The 25,587-nt window shown below is 55.9% G+C and overlaps 1 protein-coding gene across 2 annotated transcripts in view; it reads left to right on the top strand.

The window, feature by feature from the left end:
* Positions 1–1,336: 1,336 nt before the first annotated feature.
* UNC5B (unc-5 netrin receptor B) overlaps positions 1,337–25,587 on the top strand; it is an 81,702-nt gene continuing 57,451 nt past the window's right edge. For both annotated transcript variants that reach the window (XM_048219132.2, XM_026504405.4), the window contains exon 1: positions 1,337–1,872. In XM_048219132.2, coding sequence (XP_048075089.2) covers positions 1,794–1,872 — 79 coding nt within the window. In that variant the 5' untranslated portion in view covers positions 1,337–1,793. The remainder of the gene's footprint in view (positions 1,873–25,587) is intronic.

Genomic DNA, 25,587 nt, shown 5'->3' with positions numbered 1-25,587 from the left:
CCATCCTCTGACTTCTTTCTCCCTTTCCTGAAGCAGTCTACTGCACCTGTATTTGAGGAGTGATTCTAGATCCCAGCTCTAGAAAAATCCCAAGTAGAGAACAGATCAGAGCTAGGGGAAAGAGGTGTTCCTGCTGGCTGCCAAGTCCAGCCCCAGAGAAGGTGTGGGGTGGATGTCCCCCAGCTCAGAGAGTTTCTTTCCAATCTCATCTCCCCTGCCCCCTTCACTCGCTCATTCTTGCAACGCTGTGTGATCTTGAGCAAATGACTTCACATCTCTGTGCCTCCATTCCATCATCCTTAAAATGGGGGTGCAACTGGTATAACTCAGAGTTGTTGTGAGAACTAACTCAGGTAATACATACAAAGTGCTTAACTCCTTTCCTGGGGCACAGGTCTTTACCGGTGTAGCTGGCTCACCCTCTTGACATCTCTGTGTTTCAATCTCAAGACACTACCAACCCTCAAACTCCACCTAGTTCCATATGTCTTTTGGCCCACCCTTGGGTGGCCAGGACTTTCCCCCACAAATCAGACTGGTAGGGAGGCGAGATCTTGGAAAGAGAGATTACTGACGTTTATGCAGTTTCCATACATACTTTTTTCATTCAACTCTACACCCCCTTATGAGATAATTACAATTTTTCTCTATTTTAGATGATGATGAAGGGAGTGTCAGAATGGTTAAATGATTTGCTCAAGGTCACACAGAAGGTGAGGAGCAGAGCGCAATGGCTGTACCTCTCCCCTCTGCCCCACTGTCCCTTGGAGGTCAGGTTTTTAACACTTGCGCCTAAAGTGCTACAGGAGGTTTAGAGGGGTCTGGTAAACAGCTCTGCCTAAGGTTATACAGACAAGTAGAGGCATCCAGGATGATCCACATCTATACCCACGTTCACATAGCTGGAAGCCCCAGCCTAACCAGGACTTGAGTGTTTGAGATTTATGGACTCTTTTTGGAAATATCTCCAGAGGTTGAAGGCATAGGACGTAATTCAGATCAAGGGAGCCAAAAGTGAGAGTCCTCACCTTAATCAGATGAAAGAGCTGACACAGCCAAGCCAAAGGAGAGCTTAGATACATTTCCTTAGTTTTTGGAAAAGAAAATTGGGCAAACTCCGCTCCCAGCTGCGTTCCAGTGGCCGGGTTTTCCAACTCGCCAGGCCCAGCGGCTCGCGAGGACCCCCCTGAAAGGCCCCTAGCTCTAGCTGAGGCGGCGCCCAGGTGGTAGTCGGTTTCCCCCCTCCGAGGGCCCCCTGCCGGCCCCGCCCTCGCCCGCCCAGGCCCCGCCCCGCCGCGCGCCGTCCCCCTCTGCTAGCGGACTGACTAGGGCGAGCAAGCGGCAGGGCTCGGCATTGTGGCAGGCGGCGGGGCCGGCGAGGGCGCCGGAGCCGCGGGTAGCGGCGGGGCGCAGAGAAGCGCGCGCGGGGGTTCGGACGGCGCGGTGCCGGCCGCTGCGAGGGCTGCTGAGTGCACTCACCTTCGGTCGCGTAACTTCGAAGCCAGGGCGCGGGAGCCCGGGGAGCGCTCGGAGCCCCAGAGCCTGAGGAGCGCAGAGAGGGGCGCGCCGGAGCCTGGCTGGAGAGCGAGAGCCGGGCACCCACTGCGCTCCGAGCGCCGGGCAGCCCTCTGCGCAGCGTGGCTGCCGCTGCCCCCACGGAGGGCACGGGCTGGCGCGGCCGGGCGCCGGGGAGGACGGCGAGGAGGAGGCGGCGGCGGCGGAGACGGCGGCGGCGAGGCTGGGGCCAGGGAGAGAGCCCCGGGGGAGAGGCGCCCGAGCCTGGCCGCGGGAGCATGTGGGCCCGGAGCGGAGCGCGGGGCGCGCTGCTGCTGGCGCTGCTGCTCTGCTGGGACCCGAGACTGAGCCAAGCAGGTAGGGAGCGTTCGGGCATGGGGGCGGGGGTATAGGGGACCTTTGCGCCCCATTCTGTCCCGAAGTTGAAATGGTCCATCACTGCGTCGGTGTGCACTTGGGAAGCGCAAGGGCACCCAAGTTAGAAGGTAAATTTCTCCGCCCCACCAAAGTGGGCAATGGCGCAGCCACCTCGCTGGGGGCACTGGCCAGGTGGTTCAGAGTAAGCTTCCTGCCCCCCCCCTCCTAGAAGGGATCGCTTCTTTTCCTTGGAACGGGTGTCCGAGTCGGAATCTGCTCCTCCCGGAGGACTGCTTTCCAGAGGCGGCAAAAAAAAAAAAAAAAAAAAAAAAAAGAATAGAAAAGACTATTGCTGCCCGGGCTAGGTGTGCGCTTGCTTGCCTTTCGCCGGCAACTTCCTAGACCTGGTTCCTGGCTCTTCCAAGCTCCTACGCGCTGCACCCACTGGAATCCGCAGACGGGAGAGGAGCGAGAGACCCGAGGAGCACAGAAGAGCGGGTCCGCTCCGCTAGCGGGGGGAGGCTGGCTTGAAGGGCTTTGGCTGTAGAAGGGGGAAGGGCTGAATACTGCTCGTACAGCTTTCGCCGAGACCGCAGGATCCGCAGGTCTGGAAGGATTTTTTCCGGGGTTTGGTGTGTGTGTGTGTGTTGTGGGGGGGAGTACATAGTGATCCTGCCAAGTTTCCTTTTAAATGGGTCACTGACATTCTTCCCCGTCCAGGGAGCAGACAAGATGCGCTTGCCTACAGTGGGCCTGCAAGATGCCTTCAGCGGGTTGGTGGGCTCCTGAAATAAAGTCCCCATCACCACCGCCACCCCCTCTCGCCCTGGTTGTGTACACCTCTCGCTCGTCTGTAGCTGGGCCCCGCGTCGCTGACTGGGCTGCGTCTTCTAGGCGAGCCAATCTCTTTTTGGTGCCGGAACCCAAGTAGGTGGGCTGGTGGCGGCCGCTCCCGGGGCGGGGCAGGGTGGGGTGCGCGGGGGGGGGGGGGCATCCTGCACGGAGCCCTCTGAGTTGAGGCTGAGAATGGGGTAGGAAAGCTGGTGCAGAAAGTAGACGAGGTGACGCAGCCCTCCCCCGCCACCTTCGGCTGGGATGTTGGCATCCGCCCTCCACGTACACCCCAATAGCCAAAGATTCCTCACTCTGGAATTAATGATTCCCACGGCCTAGGAGCGAGGGCTTGGTTTTAGCACATCCTCCACTTTTTTTTTTTCCAGCCCTCTGTTGTAAAGTTACGACACAATCATTTGATCCAAGTTAATTACGATTTGGGCAGACTCTGGTATTTAAAGCAGTGTTTTGAAGTTGGAAGGTAATGATGGGGGAGGGGGCAGGCTGCTGAATGACCAACCTTGTTTTAAAGAGTGCAGTTGAATGTGGGAGTTGCTGGGCTGAGGTGCTGGTTTCTGGTTTGAGGGTGTTTGAGGGGAGGTGATTGAAGAGTAGGGTGAAGTCTCTGTAAACGGCACTTGAGCAGGATCCGGGCTTGGGAAACTGTTTTAGAACCAGCCTGGCAATGGGATCAGGAATAAATACTGAGGTTACTGAGGGTGGGGGGAGGGCCTCTGCTGGGCAGGAAAAAGACAAGACTGGCTGGCCTAGAGTTCTCCAGAGCCAGGTTCAGCTGGGGAGGCTGGGGGCGGCCTGCCTTTCCTGCTTAACAAAGCATCCAGCCCCCACCTTCCCCAGAGGAAACCCCAGGCCCAGGGCTTTGATGGATTTGGGCACAAACAGAGCCCAGCCAGAAACGGCCTCTAATACCGGGCTTTGATTTCTCACTAGTGAGCAGAACCGGTGTTGGAATTGTGCTCATTACTTAGCCCGGCAGGGGCTGCCTGCCCTCCAGCCTGGAGAGGGGCCAACTGGTGGGGTCTGCGTGCAGTCTTCCCTCTACCCGGAACGTGAAGCCCTTAGAAATATGCTTTCGGGAGGGAGAACATGCCCCTTCCTCCTACGCAGCCCATTTCTCTAATACCACAGGCACAGAACATCTTTCAGAATGTTCTTTGGGTCTGCCCAGTGGGTCCCTCACGAGTCCCGTTTCATGGATGGGGAAAACCAAGGCCAGAGTGTTGGCTTTCCTCGAATCTTGCCTTCACTGGACTACAGATTGCGGACTTGCCTGCAGGGCTGCTCCTCTCTAATAGCCAGGCTGGTTCAGGTCACACGGGACTCCTCCTTGTGACCCCACCCACCTCTGCCCTGAGGCTTATATCAAGCTGCGTGAGACAAGGCTGTCTCCACAGAGGGGGGCTGTTTCTGGGGGGCGTGCAAGCTCCCATCAGGTGGCAGACACTTCTCTTTTCCCTCACCCGCCTCCCCAGAGGATATGGGGATGAGCTCCCTTTACGGCACCGAGGATTTTGGAGCCATAAAGTTTGGGGGTGGAAAAATCAAACCCGGAACCATAAAACCCCAGACCCTTAGAAGGAGGTGTCAGCAAGTGACTGGCCATCAGAGGCCACTTCAAAAGCCCCGGTTGGTTGGCCCTGAGGATCTCCTCTCACCCCTCCCCTTTCCTGGAATTTTTAGAGTCTTGCCTTGGCCTCTGACTGTGATGGTTGAGAAGGGACTGTGGTATCATGAGAACACTTCTTTTTAATATGCCGTTAAAATCAGAGTTTTCCCAGTGTCTGCTGTGTGTGCAGGTGTGTGCATGTGCATGGGTGTGGTGTGGTGGCCCATCCCACATTTCCCTCTACACTATAGCAAACACCCATCTCAAACAAATGGAAAATCATTTGTGTCTTAATGTGCTTTCTCATTAAAGTGAAAGTATCACTACAGGTAATTTCTCTCCTCCCTCCTCTCTCCACTCTGCCCCCCTTCCCCCACAACTGGGAATTCCAGAGGACAAAACAATTCCCCTTTTCCAACCCCTTTACTTAACCTGCAGAAGCTTTGGGACAGGCCCTGACATGCCCTGGGGGTTACATGGGGACTCAGGGATAGATCTGGGATCTGAACTCAGGCCTCACAAACCTCAGGCGGGTTCTGACTCCTTAATACCACCGGGCTGCAGACTGGCCAGCGTGGGTCTGGGACTGAGCTGCGGAATTGAGGCCCCAGGGAAAGCAGGCAACTAAAGATAAGGTTTGTTTGGTAGTTAGGTGAGACTGGGACTTACAGCAGGATGGGGATCAGAGGTGGAGTCAGGAACCCGGACCCCAGACAGGTGGAACAGGGCTCGGCCAGAGGTCAGAGGTAAGGCCTGAGACTAGCCAAGTGCCTAAAGGTAGCTCCCCACCCCCACCCCCGTCCTAATCTGCCCCAGGTGAGATAAATCACAAGCCAAACGCCCTTGGGCTGCAGAACTACTTGGCTCTACGTTTTAAAGCTCTGCCTCGTTTGTATAGATGGAGAATATATTTTTACTTTTTATTTTGAAGCTTTGGGGAGCCCATCTCCTCCCCACCCACGTTGTTGTTGAGTTTCTGGCTGTCAGGCCTAAGATGAGATCTTCCCATCTCCCCTTCCCCTCCTCACCACTGTCTTCTAAGGAGGGTGTGGGCTGCCTAGGACTTTGGGGGTGAGGGTAGAGAAGGATCCCCTCCTTCCAAGTGCTTGGAGAGTCAGGTTAGTGCTTCTGAATGGTCCGTTGTGGAGCGCGCCCCCCCCCCCCCAGCCTGTTATTTTGACCCTCAGCCCTGCCGTTGAGGTGGCATGGAGACACCTTGGAGCCCACCGAAGCCTGTAGGAAAGGGAGAGGGGCGGGGTCACGCATCGGGACTGGGACTGGGACTGAGGAGTAGAGAGACCCTGCCCCCTTGGATGGGGGATCCCCAGGGGAGAAGGGAGGGAGCCGGGCGTCCGAGGCCACAGCCAGCGCCTCTCCTAGCCTCCTCTTCCTTCTCCTCCTCACCAGTTTCCTAAACAGCTTCCACAAATGGAGTCATTAAAGCTGTGAAGGCAAAATGAAACCAAACAAGTGCCTTCTGGGCTTTTCTCTTTATTTTTTTTAAGGGAAATTTAAAATACCGTAATTAGAATAATGCGAGGAAGGGCCTTTTCGGGAAGGTCGAGGGAAGCGGTGCAGGGCCCTCTTTGATTTGCTTCCGAAGTTGGGGCTGGCGCGCCCCTCCCGCCCCCCGGGGGCTTGGGGGAGGTCTCCCGACCCCGACACTCTCTTTGGGGAGCCGGCCTGGTCTCCCGGCTGGGAGTTGGGGGGAGGGCGCGGGATTCGCACTCGGGCCCACGCCGTCCCCGCTGCAGCGCCCCTTCCTCTGAGCGGCGGCTTTTTTCTCGCTAATGGCAGCGAAAACACAGGCGAAGTGCGCGCTTAAATCAGCCGCGTCCCCGCTCCCCCACCCCTTTTGTTCCCCGTTCCTTCGCTCCGAAAGCGGCCCGGTGCTGGTAGCGCCCGAACTGACCTCTGCCGGCCGCGCGCCCCACTGTGATGAGCGCCTCCCGGCGCGGGGTGGACGCGACCACCGCCCCAGCCGTGCTTACCTGCGGCGGCGCACCTGGGCGCCCTCTCCTCCTCCCTGCGCCCCCCGCATCCCTCTCTCCTCCTCCCTGCGCCCCCCAGCACCCCTCTCTCCTCCCTGCCCCCCTCCGCGTCCCTCTCCCCTCCTCCCTCTCTCCCGGCATCCCCTTCCCTCCCCTTCCCTGCCGAGTTGAATCCGTCCGCAGGAGCCCCCGGCGCTCCAACACCTCGGCGCCCAGCCTCCGTCCTCACCTCCCAGAACAGGCTGCCCCCGGCGCCTCACAACTTTCCCTGCGCCGGGTGGCCGGGCTCCGGGGGAAGGCAGGCAGTGGGTGTGAGAGTGTGTATTAAGGAGTATGCGTGTCGTGGGAAGGGGTGAGAATGTGTATTAAGGAGGTGGGCGGAGGAGGGAGTGTGCAGTGAGGGTAGGTGGGGTGTTAGGTTATGGAGGTGAAGGTGCGGGACAAATAGATGTGTCAGCGAGGGTTGTGCCTCTGGTATACGGGTATGTGTGAGGTGGGTGGCTACGCGTGTTTGGGTGTGTGGGGGCGTGTGCAGTGTGCATATGGGCACAGCTGTGGTGTGTTTGTGTATAAATAGGTATGTGGTGTGGGGACGGTGAGTCACCACCAGGCATGAGAAGCTCCATCCATTGTATTCTGTTGGGGATGTCCCTTCCTGATGGGATCCAGGCCATTTGCCCTTTAGCACTGCGGAGACCTTTTTTTGCCCTGCACTGGGGGCTGCGAGCAGGATTTGGTCCAAGTGCCAGATTCCGGAGTTGAAAGGGCAGAGGCCAGGTGTGGTGTTGTGCCCTCATCCCCATCGTATGCCCCCCCCCCCTTGAGGGCAGATAGGACAGGTAGGTCCTGCTTCTCCAGAGGGAGGAAGGTCAACCATAGATAGGTCCTAAAGCCAGTCCAGGAGCTTGATTGATGCCCCCAGGACAAGGGTCTGAGTCTCCGGTCACTTGCAGTTGACTTCCAGCTTACCAAGAACGGTGGTGGTGCACTCGTAGTTTGGAGATCAGCTCTCTGGCCTGGGTCTGGCTCATGCTGCAGCCCCCTAGGGGCAATGGGGTCTCCTGGAATTTGCTAGAGAAGAGGCAAGCAGAGCTTGAGTGAGTGGCATCCCTCATGGAAAGCAACATAAACAGGCATGGCTGGGGCTGGGGCTGGGACTCTCAGTGGAAGTAATTGAAAGTGCACGCGTGTGCACGCAGACACACACGAAAGCCGTACTCCACTGTCCTTACCACTTCCTTGGTCGCCAAAAGTCCCTCTGCTTTCCCACTGCTGCCTATACTGACTGCCATCCTAAACACTAGGATAAAAGATGTGCCGTTGTGGACCAGGGAGACCTACAGGAAAGTCACAGCCCCACTGCTGGTGCATTAGTTTATAAAACCTCTTAAAGATGGAACCTCACTTGGTCCTTGTAAGAACCCCAAGGGGAGGGGATGCCACTTAGGAAGCTGACCTGGGACCCAGGACAGAGCCAGAGCAGCCCTGGGCCCAACCCTCAAGGTGGTCACTATGCTGGATGCTGATGTCCACTTCAAAACCGGGACGACCTCCAGAGAGCCTCAGATGTCAAGTGAGGGCAGTGTTGGTATATGTAGAGAGAACACAGCGAAGAGTAAACTTTCTTAGCCTTGGGGCTTCCTGGAGGGGGTGATGGGAGTCAGACCTTGACTCTAAGAGCCTGTCCTGGAAAGATGGGGAGGGGGCTAGCTAGCTGGGGTACCTGGGCAGGGGTGCTCGGCCCCAGGCCTCTCCCACTCTCAGAAAATTGGCCCCCTCGGCACTTGCTCAGCCACCGCCTTGGCAAGCGCAGTCCTTAATGAGGCAACCCCCAGTCTCATTTCCACTTCTGGGCCTCTCGGCCTCATCTGAGGGGGTGCCCCTTGGGGAACTGACCCTCTGCTACCTCTGACTGCAGGCTGGGGCCTGGGGCGGAAGCTGGAGAGGAAAAGCTATCTTATTCTTTGATTCTCTCCCTGTGGCTCTTGAAGATGGAGTGAGCCCCGAAAATACTTGTTACGTACTAGTAGGCGTTATGTTAGGGGCGGGAGCACAGGGTGGTATCCTCCTGTGTCTTCTGCCATGCTCCCACCAGAGCAGACAAGGAGGCAAGGACAGAACCCAGGGCTCAGGAGCCTCTGCGAGCCAGTCAGAGGGGGAAGGTTTGTTCGTCCCCCAGGCCCTCTACGCCACCCCTCCTCACAGAGACCCTTCTCCAAAGGCCTCAGCAGCAGGTACGAAGGGTGTGTGGCACGGCCGACTGGGATTTCGAGGAGGTTAATGTAGCCTTCCAACATTACCGCTTACTAGTTGTGGCCTTGGCCGCTCACCTAACTGGGCCGTGCCTCTGTTGCCTCATCTGTAAAATAGGGGTAGTAATACCGTCCTCGTGGGGTGGTTTGAAGGATCACATGACCTGATTATGATAAAGCGCTAGCACTGAGACAGCCCTGTGATGCCAGAGTCAGCTTCCTCCAGGGGCAGTGGGGGGAGGAGTGGGGAGGGAGGCCTAGGGCCTGGAGGCCCAGCAGCTCCCGGCCTAGGAGACTCGAGTGTTTGCTCTGCTGCTGCTGTGTGACAGCTGCCTTTTCCTCCCTGGATCGTAGTTGGTCTCCCCTTCTGGAAGTTTGGGGCGGGGAAAGGTGGAAGGATGACCTTTAAGGGCCTCGGGGTTTTGTTTCTTGGGGTTTTTTTTTTTTTTGGTTGTTTTTTGTTTGTTTGTTTTTGTCTAGTTCTTTCTCAAGAGGCCCCAGCAGCCAGCACGAGACAGAGGTAGCTGAGGCCCAGAACCTCTTGTGTTTACAGAGGCCCCTCTAGAAAGTCAATATATTGACTGGAATGCCCTTGTGAGCATTATGTGGCCCTGGGTCTCTCTCTCTGAAGCCATAAATCACCCTTTGGGACTTCAGTCCCATTTTCCTGCTCTATAAACGTCTCCAGTGTCAGAGGCCAAGAGCCCCAGATGCCAAGCAGGGCCCGGGGGCAGAGAAGGACCCCACTGGCAGAGGCAGCCTGAGTCTTCGAGAGGAGAGGCACTTGATCCTCTCACCCTTTCACGCCCACCAAGGCTCTGGGGTCCCTGTGGAGGGGGTGGGAGGGACACACTCTCAGACCTAGCCAGACCATTCACTGTTTCATTTTGCAGGGGTGGAGGGTGGCCGATCTTGTGGGTGGGGAAGGTCCCCACATCCTGTTGGAACTGCAGCCCAGCCCTGGAACTCAGTGTACATGATTTATTCCTTCAAACTGAGCAGGCTGGGTTCTGCAGTCGGAGGGGGGTAATGCAGAGGCCTGACCCTTGAATTGACTCGTGTCGCTTCTTGAGGCCTGAGCCACGTGCCCGGGGTGTGCTGCTGGGGTGCGAGAGTGAGGGAGAGGGTGCAACAGAGAGGAGCTCACTCACAGGTGGCCTGGGAGGGATTCAGTGCGGTGCTTAGAGGGCAGGCTGTGCAGTCAGACCACATGGGCCATATCCTGGCTGTGTGTCCTAGAGCGAGTTGCCTACACTCTCTGAGCTTTAGTTTCTTCATTTGTAAAATGGGACTGCTAATAATGCCACTTGTATCCGATTGCTGTAGGGAAGAATGAGATAATACAAACAGGTGCATTGCACGTTCTTAAGTGCTTGGTAGCATTCACCGTCCTCACAGCATCGTTATTACTGATGTCATATATTGCATGGTATGACGGGCGGTGCTGAGGCTGTTGAGAGAAGCCTCCTGTGGGCCTGCAGGGCTGGTCAGGGAGGGCTGCCTGCAGGAGGGAGGGTGTTGTTTGGTCTTTGAAGGATGAGCAGAGTTTGGGGGGGCAGAGAGGGCGTCCCTAGTAGGGGGTTTATTTGTGAGGGGGTGGGGGTGGGAACATCTGACTCATCTACCCAGGAATCAAATTCCTAATTCAGCCACTGACTTTTATCTGATCATCTGATACCACAAGAATTCTGGGACCAGGAGTCCCTTGGTACTGTGGAAAGAGCCAGGCTTTGGGATTAAAGCAGCCCTCCACCCTCCATAGCAACTGGCACCTCACTGAGGGCCCGGGCCAGATGGCTCAGTGTCTCTGGACCCGCACATCCCCGCCTGTGAGGTGACCTGCCGCCTTCGCTGGGCAGTGCTGTGCTGTGAGATGGCATATGCGATCCTGGAGGAGGTTCTCTGGATTTCTGTTGCCTTCCCTCCTTCCTGCCCCCCCGACCCTGATCCGGCTGAACCCGGAACCGTGCCTTGCTTCTCTCCCTGGACATCTCTGGGCAGGAGAGCAAGGAGACAGCGGCAGCTTCCAGGTTGGCCAGAGAGCCAGGGAGAGGGGCAGGAAGAGGGAGGCTGCCTGCCTGTTCTGGTCCCTGGGGCTCACCTAGGGCTGGTGGGTACCAGGAGGCATCCCCAAGGTCTGGTAGGAACATCTACTGAGATCACCCAGGAGCCTGCAACCCCCAGAGGCCTCAAGTGGCGTCTAGAGGCATTACCGGAGTCAGGAGACAGAGCTGAAGGAAAGCAGTTCTGTAATGCGATCAGAGGCGCCCGCCTGCCCAGCCTGGGGCATGAGCACCCATGGAGGATGCCGAGCTTACAAGAAATTGAGTCAGAAATTCCAGGAAAGTTGTTCCTGGCTCCTTCCCCCATCCCACCTTCGGGTATTCTGTGACACAGCAGACACAGTGAGCGGTGGCCCAGGACCAGGTGGCAAATATTGCACGGGGCAGCCTCCCACCCTTCCCTTTCCCTGTCACTGAGCCCAGGCCCTGGGGACCTGGGTGGAGACAGGATGGGGTTGAACAACTAGGTAATGAAAGAGCAGCTATGACACCAGGTGACTAGGGAACTGGGTCTGACTTTGCTCCCTTGCACGTCCCTGGCACCCAGCACAGTCCCTGGCACCCAGCACAGTCCCTGGCGCATAGAAGGTGCTCGATAAACACTTGCAGTGTGGATGAATGAGAAGTCACTGTCAGGCCTTATTCACCCAGGTCATTGCTATGATTCAGTCCCTCCTGTGCTTTGGACTTGCTGCGGTGGGTGGAACCAAAGAATCAGGAGATTCTCATTGCTTTGCCTACAGCCTCCCCCTCTTTGCCTACTTCTCTCTGTTCATTCTCTTCTGCTTCTGTCTTTGAGACGATGTGATGAAAGTCAGAGCCAAGTCTTCAGTGGTCAGAGCCCCTAGGTATGAGAGAGTGTATTCACTAAGTCCAGGGAAGCCACAAAGAATTAACCAAGTTTCGCCGTCAAGTCAGCCCAGGCCCTTGTAAAATGTTTGTTTCCTACTTGCATTCGCAAGCCCATTGATCAGTCCCCTCCAGCTTGCCTTCTCGTGGCTCAAGAGAATGCCATTGCATGCATATGGGCTCGGGCTGGGGACCACAAGTGGGCTGAGAGGGTATTTCTTGAAGGTCCGTGGGCAGGGTCTGACCGCAGCCCTCGGCCATCCATAGCAACTGCCACCAGCTCCTTGGCAGGAGCTGGGTTTGGTGCAGGGGAGCAGTTCTGGCTGCAGGATCTGACGGAGCCAGCTTCTCCCTGACACTGTGTTCAGGGCTAACATTCAGGGAGCCTCCCTGGGAGAGTCAACCCCCTTGGGCCTTTGGCCGAGACAGCAGTAGGCCTAGCCAGTACCACCCTCCCAGCTGGGCACCCACTGGCTCTTGCCAGGAGCCCCCATCACAGGCTGAGCTGGAGTTCCTACCTGGCAGCCAGCCAGTCAGGGCTGCTGGGCACAGTAACCCCTGCTGCAAATCTGATCTGGCCCCATATTTTCCTGCTGGTGCACCCCACTCTGTACACACATATGCAGACTCAGAAGAGACAACATTGGAAAGACCCCTGAGCTAAGGATTGGGAAGCCTGGGTTCTAATCCGATCTACACAGCTAATCTGCTTTGTCACATTGAGGTAGTCCGTTTCCCTCTCTGGGCTTCAGTGCCCTCATGTGTTCAAATGAAGAGGGTCTGCCCTAGAATTAGAAAATTGAGTTCAAGTCCTGTCTCGGTCACTAACTATAGTTCCCCAAGCCTGCACCTCCTTGCTGTAAAAAAAAAAAAAAAGAAAAAAAAAAAGGAGCCCCGATTGGTTGTTGGGGAGACCAAACAGAAATGGGGCATGGTCAATAAAAGCTGGTTTCCTTTTCTTTCTACCCAGGAAGAAATCCATTGCAGGCTGCTGATTACAGCCCTCGCTTCTTTCAGTAGTCCCCTTTTGACGTGGGGAATATCAGACATAAGGTTCACGGTGGCCTGCTAGGGACTTAGTGATCCACCTGGGGTTACAGCAAGGGGAGAAGCCTGCATGGTCATGTGCATTTGGAAAGAGCACTGGACTAGACATCTGGAAGCTTCAGCTCTAAGCCCAGCTCTGTGTGACAGAGAACTCACCCACCCTCTTTGAACCTTGGTTTACCCATCAGCAAAAGGAATCAAAGAAGCTGCCTGTCAGGTAGGGCCAAAGGAGAAAACACCCAGGGAGATGCTTTGGAAACTGTTCTCCAAACCCGAGAAGCTGATTTGACGTGGAAGGAGGCGGGCAGAGCAGGGTCTCTTGTTCCGTGGACTATGTGGTTCATCTGAGAGCTGTTTGCTGGGGGGCGGGGAGGGCTCGCCATTCGTTTCCCTGGCTGGAACCTCCCGCTCGTGGTGGGCCCTGGCTTCTCCCCTAGCCTGGCTGGCCGTGGCTGTTGAGTGAGAGGACAGAGTTTGGGTCTCTTCCCACCCCTCTCCATGCTGCACACCCCAGAGCAGAGGAGGCCAGGGTGCCACGTCAGGGAAGGTTAGTGTCCGTGCTGGTTTGGATGTGTGTGAGCCAGCTCGCCATCTGCCGTGCCCACCAGAACTTACATAATCCCTCGGCCGGCTGCCCGTTCTTAGAAAACGGGGCAGGCAGGACCAGCAGGGAGTGGAGGGGTAGGGTTTTCTTCTCTGCCCTTTATTCCCTGGCAGCCCACACCTCCCCGGACTAGCGTTCCTTCTCTGAGCTGCTCCTACACCGTCTGGAACCCGAGACACGAATGCAAAGGCTGAGGTTGGATGGGGACGTGGCAGGCCTCGAGGGCTGCTTGCTGCGTGGCCTCGCAGACTTCAGGGGCCTCGGCAGGCTGCTTGCTGACAGCACCTGGCCCGCGTGCTCGCCAGCCCCCTCGCACCATGCCTCTGCCGGGCTCCGATGGGGTGGGGCGAGGGGGGCAGCTCAAGCTTCCAGGAAGTAAGGGCAGACCCTCCCCCATTTCCTATAGAGACGTTCCCCTTCCCACATTTTATCATGTCGTAAGCATTTTTCATATATCTAAGTAACAGCCACATACCACTCCCCAATTATGACCGAGACCCAAGATGCTGTATTTTTTCTTTGCCAGCTGTGTGATGTGGGCCCGGCCGCTTCCACATGGTTGGTCTCGGTTTCCTCATCTGGGAAATGAGAATAATAAAGCCTGCTTCCATCGCTTCAGTCTTGAGGGTTGAATCAGTTAATACTGCAGGTAGAGGACAAAGGAAGGGTTCCATTAAGGCCAGCTGTCATCCTTGGTACTCAGTTCCATTCTCTCTTTTTTCCCCTAAGAAAATGATACAGAATGACCAACTCTGGGTCATTCTAGGAATGCAAGGTTGGTTCAAAATCCATTCATAATAATAAGGCGAATTAATATCATACACCAGATTAATGAATCTAAGGAAACGAAATCATGTGATGATCTGTATAAATGCTGAAAAAGCCTTGGTCAAAATTTAACACCCATTCGTTGTATAAACACTCAAAAAAATAGCAGTTAAGGGATTTTTTTTTTTTTAGCCTGATAAAATATATACATACTCTAGTAATACAGCCAGTGTCTCGTCTAATGGGGAAACAAACACTAAAGACCTTTCCATTAAGATCACTAATGAAGCATGGATTCCCACCGTCTCTTCTCTTCAACCCTGTGCTAGAAGCATTTGCCGATGTGATTAAATGAGAAATCACTTAGAGGCACAAAAATGGGTAAAGACGCGGTAAAACTATCCCTCCCAGATGTTAAAACAGACTGTAGTGCCTCCATAATTAAAACTGCGGCATGGATGTGTGAATTGTTGGACAGACCAGTCAAACTAATAGACATTCCAGAATAAGACCCAAGTGCATAAAGAAATGTAATGTATGACAAAGATGGTATCTCGGCCCACTGGGACAAAGACAGACTTTGACATAAATAGTGCTGGGACAACTGGGTAGCCATTTGGAAAAAGGTCGGCTTTGATTCACATTTCACACCATAGAGAAAAAAAAAAAAAAACACAACTCCAAATGGATTAGAGATCCAGATGTAAGTAGTAGATGAAACTGTGGGTGAATTCCTCTTTAACACTGGGGTGGGACAGGCCTTCCAACTATGATTCAGAATCCAGAGGCAATAAACTAAAAATTGATCCTGTTTATTACATAAATATTAAAAAAAATTTTGACAATTAAGCACCCCAAACTAGTCAAACGACAAAATATTTGGCACACCATGAGGAGATGCTTGTAACATACACCGCAGACAAAGAATTAATATCCCAATACAGAAAGCATTCCAAAATATGGAGGAACAAAGGACCAAAAACCTGGTGAAAAAGGAAGAAAAGAGACATGAACAGACGATTCGCAAAACAAGATACAACAGCGACCCTCAAACACATGAAAAAATATTAAAACTCAGAGTTAGAAAACTGCAAACGAAAACAACCCTGAGATGCCACTTGTCACTTTGTAAGACTGGACAAAATTAAAAATTAGGACCACACCTTCTGTTGGGAAGCTGGGTGATACACACTTGCAGACGTTGCGTGGAACTGCTCCTTGGTGCAATCCTTCAGATGGATAGTTGGCCAGTGTTTCACAGCACACATTATATACTCTGTTTTTTGGCCCAACAACCTTACTTCCAGAACTCTTCCCTTCAATACAAAATACATATGCGCGTTGTTTGTAATTGCAAAATGCTGGAAATCACCTGAGTGCCTTGGAGTTCCATCAGCTCCGGAGGGCACAAGCACACAGCAGAAATCGTGGCCGTGTTGGGGAGCCAAGAGGCTAGGGCTTCCAGGATGTTCCAACACAGGACGGAAGCACAAAATCCTATCTAGAGGACGCTACCTTCCTCGTAAGAGAGAAGCGGGTGTGAGATCAGGCGGGATCCGGACCTCCCTTCTCTTTCTGTTTTCATGGCTGCTTGAATGCTCTCTGCTTCCTCATGCACCGGCTTCCTGCTCTGCTCACGGGTCCAAGCAGCTGGCTGTTCATGGGGCGACGGGTTCCCTGTGCCACTCCCAGGGAAGACGGGGAGGGCAGGACCCCCCAACGCTGGCCCTGCCCTGGCTTGAATTGTGACTCCTGGCTTCATGTGGTCCTGAGCACATCTCTTCAGCCCCCTGGGACTCGATTTCCTCTTCAGTAAAATGGGGGATAATGAATCCTGTACCACTCGCCTCACAGAGAAGAGGTGGGATCATGGTCACAGTTCATGCGGGTGGAAAGGGCTTTATTTATTATTTACCTACAGGGTCTGCTGGTTGCTCTTTGGGCCTCAGATAAGCCTTGGATCTTCCTCTTCCAGTCCCTTGCCACACACATGCATGCACACACACACACACACACACACACACACACACACACACCTCCATTCTTTCTCGAGCGGTCAGACATGCTGAGGTGACGGCTCCGTTTGCTTTCCCCTTGGTTAGCGAGGGTCCCATCCACATACACTCCGTGTGCCAGCTGTGTTGTAGGCCGTCCGAGGCCCCAGCTGCCCTCTTACTCTGGGCCTATTCTCTTGCCCACGTTGAGTCTCATTGACCCCTTGTAATGACTCTGAGAAGAAGGTCTTATGGGCCTTAGGGAAGTGAAGTGACCCACCCCAAGCTTCCAGACTTTATGTCAGAGCCTAGTTGGGGTGTTACCTAGTCTCTGGACTCCAAATTCGGTGTTGCTTCCAGGAACCCATCCACTCTGCGTCCGCGCCCTAGGCTGGGACCAGGCCTTACCCCTGTACACTTCACCAGACGTCCCCGTGACAGCCAGCTGCACAGCGATGATTTGTGGAGCGATGGCGTGGTGAGCATACAGGAGCCTTGGACCACCCGTGTCAAATGCAGCCGCCCCACCAGTGGGATTCTGGTCTCAGTAAAGAGCTGACGGGCAGAACTGGGCTGTTCCCACAGACCAGTCCCAGCCAGCATGTCGGTGTTCTCTCTCCAGCCTGTGCCGTTTTAAGGGTTGGTCCGAGAGGGTGCCTCTTCCCGTGGGTGCATGAGGGGGGAACATTAGCAGCCCCAGGGGCACCTTGTCTGCAGGCCTCAGGCCCCTGCAGGTCAGAGCTGGGCATAGGTCAGGGCAGGGTCTTGGGGAGAAGGGGCCCAGCCAGACCTGAGCCTCCACAGAGAGGGAGGGGTCCTTGGGCAGGCAGTAGAGGGCATAATTGCCGGAAGGTCATGCTCCAAGCCCTGAGAACTCTGCTTACCAGTCAATAAGTCGTTTATTACACCCTTGACAGCATCCTCCTTTGCCTCCGCCCTGGGTCCTGTGCAGCTTGCAGAGGGAAGGGCTGGGCCAGCTGAGGGTCTGGCCCCTCCAGGGAGAGGGGCCGCTGGAAGCCCGAAGTCTGCTGTCTTCCCCACCGTCCAGTGACAGTCCACTGGACCAGAGTGCTCACAGGAGCCCCCGGAGGGCCCTAATCACTGCTGCAAAGAGCCGGCCGAACAAGTTCCCAGGTGCTGAAGCATCTCACCCTCACTGCCCTATCCCTCCTTTCCAGGGCTCCTTCTAGGGAAGCCTAGTGCTTGTGGGGGAGGCTCAGTCTTCAGAGCTGCTCAGAAACCGTGGCCTGACAGAGCTTGTGAAGGGGCACACGAGGGCCCATTCCTGGCTCTCCCACCCAGCACATGTCACGGTGGTGCCCATTGCTCACAGGCATGGAGCACTTGGAGCAAAGAGCACCTTCACAAGTGAATCTAGCTTCTGAACAGAGGTCGTCAGGGTGTGTCTGCGCTTCCCCCTTACAGGTGGGGGAACTGAGGCAGAGAGAGAGGGATGACTTACCCAAGTTATCTCGGGACTTGCTTTGTGGCTGGTTGAGTGTTCACCCTTACCAGGCCCTTTCCACCCTGCATGGCTGAAAAAGATTAAGAAAAGAATCATTTTAGACTGTTCTAGATTGTTTTTCTGGGGCACCCTGTCTTACCTCCAGGATTTACCTCCAGGGAACTCAGCAGGAGATTGAGAGGAGCTGTCAGGGCCTTAGCTCTGAGTGCTCTGAGAGGGTAGGGGTATGGGCCGGTTCAGGGACTGGGGAAGCTGGTGGCCCTGCAGCCTGGCCTCTAGTCCTCCTGGTGACACCATATTCAAAGGTGGAAGTCAGGCTTGAGCAAGAGCAAGCCAGTGGCCACTTTCAGTGGTCTGTCCACACAGAGTGACCTGGTTGACCCAGCTTGTTTCTGGGCAGGAATGCTCCAGAGACGGCCAGCTCCCTTCTCTCTGCCCTCCCTGCCACATCAGGCCTCTGACTCTGGGTACCTGAGCCACCTGTCCCCTCCCTGGAATATGTCATAGCCTTCCTTTGGATGCTCGCCATGGGTGGACAGCTGGGAACAGCTTTCCTATAAGGGAAATTCCAGATCCAGCTAAATTCCAAATTCCATGGCCTTATCTGGCACCATTCTGTCTGGCCTTCGATGGGCTTCCTGGTGTGGGAGGAAGGACCTCTCTAACCTCAGAAATTATTGGGGGGCGCCCACACTTTCCCATCATCCAAGCTCCCTGGGTGTGTCCCGGGTTTCAACCATGGCTGGAACACACAGGTCGCTTATACAGAGAGCAACAAACAGCAGTTTGGGGAGAGGAGGGAAGGGGGAGGGGTGGGCAGTGGGTTTGACAGCAGCAAGCAAGCTCCATCGTGGGGTCCTTGTCTCGTGTAACCCTTTCAGAACAGAGATGCCACACCAGAGCAAATCTTGGCCTCTTGCTGAGCCTCAGTTTCCCCATCTGTTAACTGAGGGGGGTTGAACCAGTGGACTCTGAGGCCCCTGGCAGCCTTCAGCTGCCCGTTTTCTAAGATCCCCCTTAGCCCATCAGCCTGTAGAATTTCCTGATGTCCCAAGAGGGCCATTGCGACACTGACTGACTCGTTCCCAGCATTTCCTGTCTAGCCAGGACCCTGTCAACAGAGGGGCTAATGAGACAGGGCCCTGCAGCTGCAGGAGTGCGTAGTCCCCATGTCAGTAGAGGATGCCTCCACACGGAGTGCCCCCCAACACCCCCTCTCCCACCCCCCCACTCCTTCCTATCATCCAGGTCTTGGCCCAGATGTCCCTTCCTCAGAGAGCCCTTCCCTGATCCACTGCCCCTTTTACTTTTCTTCTAGCATCTACTGCGAGCTAGGATGGTTATTTATGGCCTTTCATGCTGGCTGGTTTTTTATCTGTTACACTGGAGCCTATAAACTCCACGAAGGCAGGCTGTGTCACTCACCAGCAACATACCCACAAGGCCCGGAACAGTGCCTGGCACAGTGTGGACCCTCGATGAACAGGGGCTCAGGGAACGAATAATCAGGGTTGTACATGTGAGTCTAGTCCTAGAGTTTCTTCAAACTTCACATGCCCGGCCTTCACCCCTAGCAGTTCTGGTTTAGGAAGTCTGTGCGTACCAATTTGGACCTCTCAGTTGCATACTGCTGTAGACCCGCTCAGTGGTTCTCAACCTTGGCTGAATGATGGGATCACCTCTGCCTGGGTTCCCCCCAGAGATTCTGACTTAATTGGTCTTAGGGTCTGACCTGGGCATTGGGAGCCTTAAAAAGCACGCCAGGTGATCTGTCCCACTAAGGTAGAGGGCCCCAGGGTCCAATCCTCTCCAAAGCCTTTCTGGTCCAAAGTTCTGCCATTCTTGGAAAGCCCTGCAAAGTTTAAACCACTCTGGGTTCCACATGGCAAGCCTAAACCTCCGGTGGGGGGAACCTCCTTGCCCTCCCCTCCTGCACTGATAAAGAGACAGTAGCCCTGTTCGACCCTCGTGGGCAATCCGTCAGGAGTGTACCCAGGGCCCGGTGGCCCTTCTCCAGGCGACTTCCCAGGCGCTGGTGGCTCTGTGCACAGCCCAGCACCTCCCTTTCCTGGCAAGAGGGCTGAGCTGTGTTGGAACCTGTCTCTTCCCCTCCCTTGACAGCACACAGTTTTAAATAAGATCTTCATTTACCAGAAGTTCACACCACAGCTTATGTGTTATATGAGAAGCAGCTATCTTGTGCTCACGGGGAGTGCACGGAGATGCAGTCAGGGGGGCTGGAGGCGAAGCGGCTGCAGGGGGGGGGGGGGGCGGGAGGAAGGAGGAACCCGTGGAATCCGAGCTGGCACCGGGCCCTCGCCCTGGCAGTGCCACGCTCCTCTTGGCTCAGCGCGTGGCGGGTGGGGGAGGTGCCCCGCTCTGCCAGCTGACCTCACGGCTGCTGGAAGGCTTGGTGCTGGGTGCGAGTGTGATGTCACCACCAGCTCTGCCAACTGCCCTCCCCCGCCCCCACCGTGCTGCTCTAATCATTTACACGTCCTCAGTGGTTGGAGCAGGGGCTCTTGCTGTTGACCTGCTAGGTGCCTCCGGCCCTGCCTTGGAGGCTGTGATAAGGAAGGGCCTTGGTGGCCGTGGACAGATGCCCCTCCTCCCCCGCCACGTCCTGCGTCACTTCATGCCCCCCCCACCCCGCCGGCCTACGTAGCATCAAGATCAATAAACAAATTGCACTTGTACAGGACTGGACCGTTTCTAGGGTATTGTCACACACTCCTCCCAACCGCTCCTGACAGGGGTATGATTACCTTGCTTGTGCAGAAGGAGAAACTGAGGCTCGAGGGGTAAATACCCTGGCAGCAGAGCTGCAGCCTCATGCCAAGATCTCTGAGGGCGCTGCCTGGACCCGGTGGGAGACTGGAGGGCAGGTCGCCGTCACGTCTCAATGTGGTCTGCATTGTTTTTAATCTAGTGCTCTTTGTCTCTTCTCGGACCCGAAAGCCAAGAGATCAAGGATCGAGTGTCAGAGTGCCTGTGACCTTGAGCCGGGCTGCTTCTCTCTCTGGGCCTCAGTTTCCCTGAAGGTAAATCCAAAGAGTTGGATTAGGTGGTCTTTTGGGAAGGTTCTACCCTTCAGCTCCTCCTTGCTGGTCGTCAAGTGTGCCCTCACGTTGAAGAGATGGGGGACGAGGGTCTTGCGGTGGCCCTGTCACGGGATCCGTGGTACAAGGCCGATGTGCATGTAATAAATATTGAGCCGACAAATGCTAAGCCGCATCTCCAGCCTCTGAATAAATAAAAAGTTGCCCAGAATAACAGCCCGGAAAATGCTCGGGCTCCAGCCAGCGCTCACCTTCACCCTTCCCACTGGCCAGGCCTTTGTGCCTCCTCCTCCCACTGCCTCCCTTCCCCCTCCTGTCATCCCCTGTCCATCACTCACTCCAGCCCCAAAGGCAGGCGCTGTCCCAGACTGGCCTTAGTTCATGGCTCTGCAGATGACAGCTGGAGGACAGGCCAGCCCGGCCCTCATGGGGCTGGGGGTGGGGCTGGGGGGTGTACTTTTAATCCCCACTGCCAACCAGAAGTCTTTTCTTCTTTGTGGGACCCTCACTAGCATTTCCGGCCCCCTCCCTGAGAGATCAAGTAGCCAACTTCAGCAGAGGCCTTCTACTCTGACTGCCCCTGGCTGAGGCCAGCAGGAAATTAGGGCCAGGGGACACATAGGTGGCCTCAGGATGCTCTAGGATACACTGGTCACACTTAGTTTGATATTGCTTTGATGTGTACATGAGGGTGTGTTTCCTGTCTCTGGGTGTTACAGTTCAAGGGTTATAGCGGCCGAGACCCAAGTGTCAGGTCAAGCATCAAGTCACAGAATGTTAGAGCTGAAAAGACATCTCTTTTTTCACAGACAAAGCAACTGAGGTCCCAGGTGGCGATGTGGGGGGTAAGGACACTTGCCCAGGGTCACACAACTAGAAAGTGGCAGAGCCTGGATTTGAACCAACATCTAGGGCCTGTGCCCTTAATCCCCACTGACAGTGCCCTCCTCCCAAGGCCCTTGTTGGAGCCCCACAGATGACCCCTCATCCTTGGGAATCAGTCTAGCCCCAGGGGAGAAGTCCAAGCCAGGGAGATCCAGGCTCCTTGGTCCTATTCTTGGTTTATGGACCTCCCTGGGAAGACAGTGCCCCATCAGAAAGGCTGCTTTCTGCTTTGTGAAAGGAACCACTGTCACATCAGGGGGTTTCACGGCAAGTGTAGGGGCCGGTCCCAAGCCGTAGAGCTTTCCCGTGGGCCCCCAAGCTGTGTGAGAAGCAGCCGGCAGCCTCTTGGAGTGGAAGGCTCTGAGCAGAACACGCACCCCCTTTTCGTGGCCCTTCTTAGTCTTCACAGGTGGTGTCTCCATGGAGGGTTTCCAGTAGTTCCGTGCAAGAGGCAGTGGGGGTTTCAGTCCCCTTCTCCAGGTGAGAGCACCAAGGCACAGCTAATCAGGGAACGTAGCCAGAGTCTGGTGGCTAAGGCTATGGCCCAGCCAGTTCAGGTCTGGGTCTGGGTCCCCTGCTGCCCAGCTGGGGACTGGGGGGACTCGCTGAGCCCTCCTCCCCTGTCCTCTTATGGAGGTCCCAGGGCCAGTGTAAACTTGTGGGGCCTGAGAGCTGGCCTGGGGACTTGGTATCTAGAATCCCTCCTGGGGTCAGAGGACCAGATGCCATTGTCCTCAGCTTCTGCAGGCCCAGAACAGACCATCCTGCCCGCCTTCCTCCCCAGCGCCCAGGGCAGGTCCCCTCCTCCCCTCTGGCTGTGAACGCAAGGCCTCTGTCGCAGGACTCCTGGCCTGCTGCTGCTGCCTCTGACATTCCGCCCCAGAAGATAAGGATCCTGTCTGGCGCCTGAGTGCTTTTTTCCTCCTTCTTTCCGAATCTGTTCCCTGATTATCTGCAGACAGCCCCTCACTGGGGGGCCACCAGGGAGAGGGTCCAGCGCACAGAGAAAGACAGGAGGGGGTCCAGGAAGGCCGGTGGCCACCAACAGGTCAGACCCCACTCATCCCCCCACCCCCGCACCCATCTGGGGACTTGACAGCCATTATCTAAGCCCCCCAGCTTAGCAGAGAGCTGAGGGCTGGTTTCCCTGGGTAGACTCACCCACTTTGGTGGGAAGAAGGGATATGTGGACTGGGGGCCGGGCCAGAGCAGGCCAGAGGGTGGGGTCGCCTCCGTGGTCAGCGTTCCTCAGTACTGGGCCTGGACAGTGCCCAGAGGGGATGTGGTAGCGGCTGCAGCCAGCCAGACGGCCACATCCTGTGGGAGATGCTGGTCCTTCCCAGGCCAGACTGGGGCTGAGGACACTTAGGGACAGAGGAGGGAGAGTGCTCGAGGGTTCCTAGAGCCTCTCCCCCAGCTCTGGGGACTGGTTTGAGAGATGGCCAGGGCTAGCGTGGCCTCCTGGCCTCAGCCTGGAAACAAGTGACTCCCCATCACCGGGGCCCAGGATCTGGCTCCATGGGGGAACCCCTGTCTTAGAGTGACAGGGACCCCCTAGAGAACATCTGGTCACATTCAGGCAGTAGATAGGAGACCTGTTCAGAACAAAAAGGCATCACGCCCATCTCACCCAGTGACAGGTCAGATGCTCCTCCCTCTTCCAGGGGTCAGGAGTCTGCATCACGGGCCCCACCGCACTGGGAGTTGGGAGTCCTAGAGTCGGGTCAGTATGTTACCGCTAACACGCTGTGTGACCTTGGGTGAGTTCCTTTTCCTCTCTGGGCCTTGCACTCTTCAGCTGTACACTGGGAAGGCAGCCCAGGTGGGATGAGGATATATGGCCTCATGTTGGAGGTAATACCCTGGCTTGGGGTGGGCATCCATAAATGTGATCGTGTCCCGCCGTCAGCAGCTCTGGCTAGGAACCTCAGGACCGGCGAAGCCCTGCCGCAGGAGGCTGGGCAGGGGGTGTCAGGAGACTGGGGGTCAGCAATCTCTTTCCATGAGTGCTTGCTTGGGCAGGCTCTGGAAAAGGCCCTACATCCTCCTGCTCCCAACCTCCACTCACCATCCCTTCCCCCAGCCCCTAAAACCATCTGGGGGAAGGGAAGCGACGCAAGATCATTTTTTATGGCTTCCTGGCCCTGGAGCCAGAGGGCTGGGGACTGGGTGGTGTGGGCTGAATTCCTGAGCCTCCCCGTCCGGAGCCTCCAGCTCGTAAATATGAAGCCCGGGGCTGGGAGGATCTGGCCGTTAAGCTGTCAGCAGAGTGCCCACTTAGAAAGTCGTAAAGTGGTTCTCTTGGAGCTCCTCGGAGCTGGGCCCAGGGCTCTCCCACCCCACCCGGGTGGGCAGTGGACTCCTCACTTGCGGGTGTGGGACTCCCTCTGCCTGAGCCCCCATCCGAGCCACCAGCCTCCTGTGCTTCTTACCTGCTGCTGCCATTAGCTGTGCCTCAGTTTCTCCTCTGTGAAAAGGAAACCTGCTGTACTTTTCCTGTGGGGGGATGGATGGGAAGTCCAGGCTCGGGGCTCCCTGGAGCTCTTGGCAGGCCAGTGAAGGTCTCAGAAGGCATAGAGGGGTCCTGTTCCTGGATGTCTCCTGAGAACAGTGAAGCCCGCATTATTTCTAATTCCCTTCTCTGTGTCTAGCCTAAGGAGACCCAGAACCTGCCCCAAGGAGCACACAAAATTGCAGTTAGGGGGAGAAGATGGATGCCTATGAAGAAAGGACTCACGTTTTCTCTAGCTCAGAGGTGGAAGGTCTCCATGGCTGGGATGAGGGAAGGCTTCCCTGGAGGAGGCAGCATGTGGGCCGGACTCGGGGAATATGAAAGTGAGAAGTGGGGATGGGTGGGCACACGAGCCTGCCTAGGCTGGAGCCCAGGGTGGGTGTGCAGTGCAGTGGCAGTGGCTAAGGAGCCAGGACATGAACTTGCCGGGAGTGGGGGGAATGCTGTGAGAGCCATGGGGCTTTTTGAACACATTGCCCAAGGACCCCTCTCTCTTGGTCACCAAGACTCACACTTATGTGGACAAGCTCTAGCAACAGAAGAGGTCAGTCGCCGCCTTTCCCACTGCTTAGCCACACGTCCTTGGACAAGTTAGCCCATCTGAGACTCCAACTTCAACTGCAACACGGAATTAATAGCAACCTACCCCCAAAGGCTCCATTGTCAGAAAGTTTCAATGACACGTTGTGGGTTAGGGGTCTCTGGAATCTGGTAGCCTGGATTCAAAACTCAGTTCTACCTCTCACTGTCCACATGGCCTTGGGTGCTGACTTGACGTCTGGTGGCCCCAGTTCTCCTGTCTGAGAAGTGGGGTACGGGAGTGGGCATTCCACGCCAGCTGTTACTGCATGAGGGCATGTACCTTACCTGTCGCAGGGTCTGTGCCTCCGTCCTCGGCCTGGGGCCTCTGTAGGGTCGGGAAGGGGCGGCTTCATTGGGAGCAGAAATGGTCTTTATTAGCCCTCCTTAAGTTCTTTTTTCTGTCTTGAGACATGTTTAATGCTTACCTTAAGGCAAGTAAAAACAATAAATGCCAGGCCATTTTCCTCATTTGTGGTGAGCTGGGTGGGTCGGGGGAGGAGGGAGGGTAACCTGAGCTGGGGAGGATGAGTAAGGCAGGAGCAGCCCCACCAGGCAGGTAATTGGGGCTGGAGGGGGCTCCTCTGTCTTCCCACAGCGGGTGGGAGAGAAGGCAGCTTCTGTGTCGCCTCATTAAACTCCAACACAAATAGCCCAGCTGCCTGTAAGTCCCTGAGGCAGACGTGGGGCGGGGGGGCGGATTCAGCAATGAAATAAATAAATAGGAGTGTGATCATTCAAAATAAGCCGCTCTGGGGGCCCTGCCCCGGGTGGAAAGGCCAGTCCCCAGCGATTTGAAGCCCCAAGAAGGGGTTGCGCACAGCTTTCGGGGTCGACCTTTCTGCAGAGCGCCTGCTGCTCCCAGAGGGGACCTGAAAGCCCCGCACTCTTGGTTATGGCCCAGGGAGGCCCTGTTCCTGGACCACTACCCCACCCCCCGTGCTCTTGTCTTCCAGAAGCTTCCACCCGACGGCAGGCTTTGCTGTTCACTCTTACTCTTGTCCTCTGTCCTCCGCACTTGCCTTGACCTTGCTTGTTGCGTTCCTTCCCCTCCTGGCTCAGACTTAGAAACTGAGGCCTGATAGCTCCTTGCTAACTTCCCTGCTGCTGAGCCGTCCTGGCTGGGGGCTGGGGGCTGGGGCCTGGGGGCTGGGGATGGGGGATGATGGTAGATGGTGGATGGTAG

This window comes from Ursus arctos, unplaced genomic scaffold (assembly GCF_023065955.2).
Source record: "Ursus arctos isolate Adak ecotype North America unplaced genomic scaffold, UrsArc2.0 scaffold_7, whole genome shotgun sequence".
NCBI lineage: Eukaryota > Metazoa > Chordata > Mammalia > Carnivora > Ursidae > Ursus > Ursus arctos.
The sequence above is the reverse complement of the archived record's forward strand: the minus strand, read 5'-3'. Positions and strand labels throughout refer to the sequence as shown.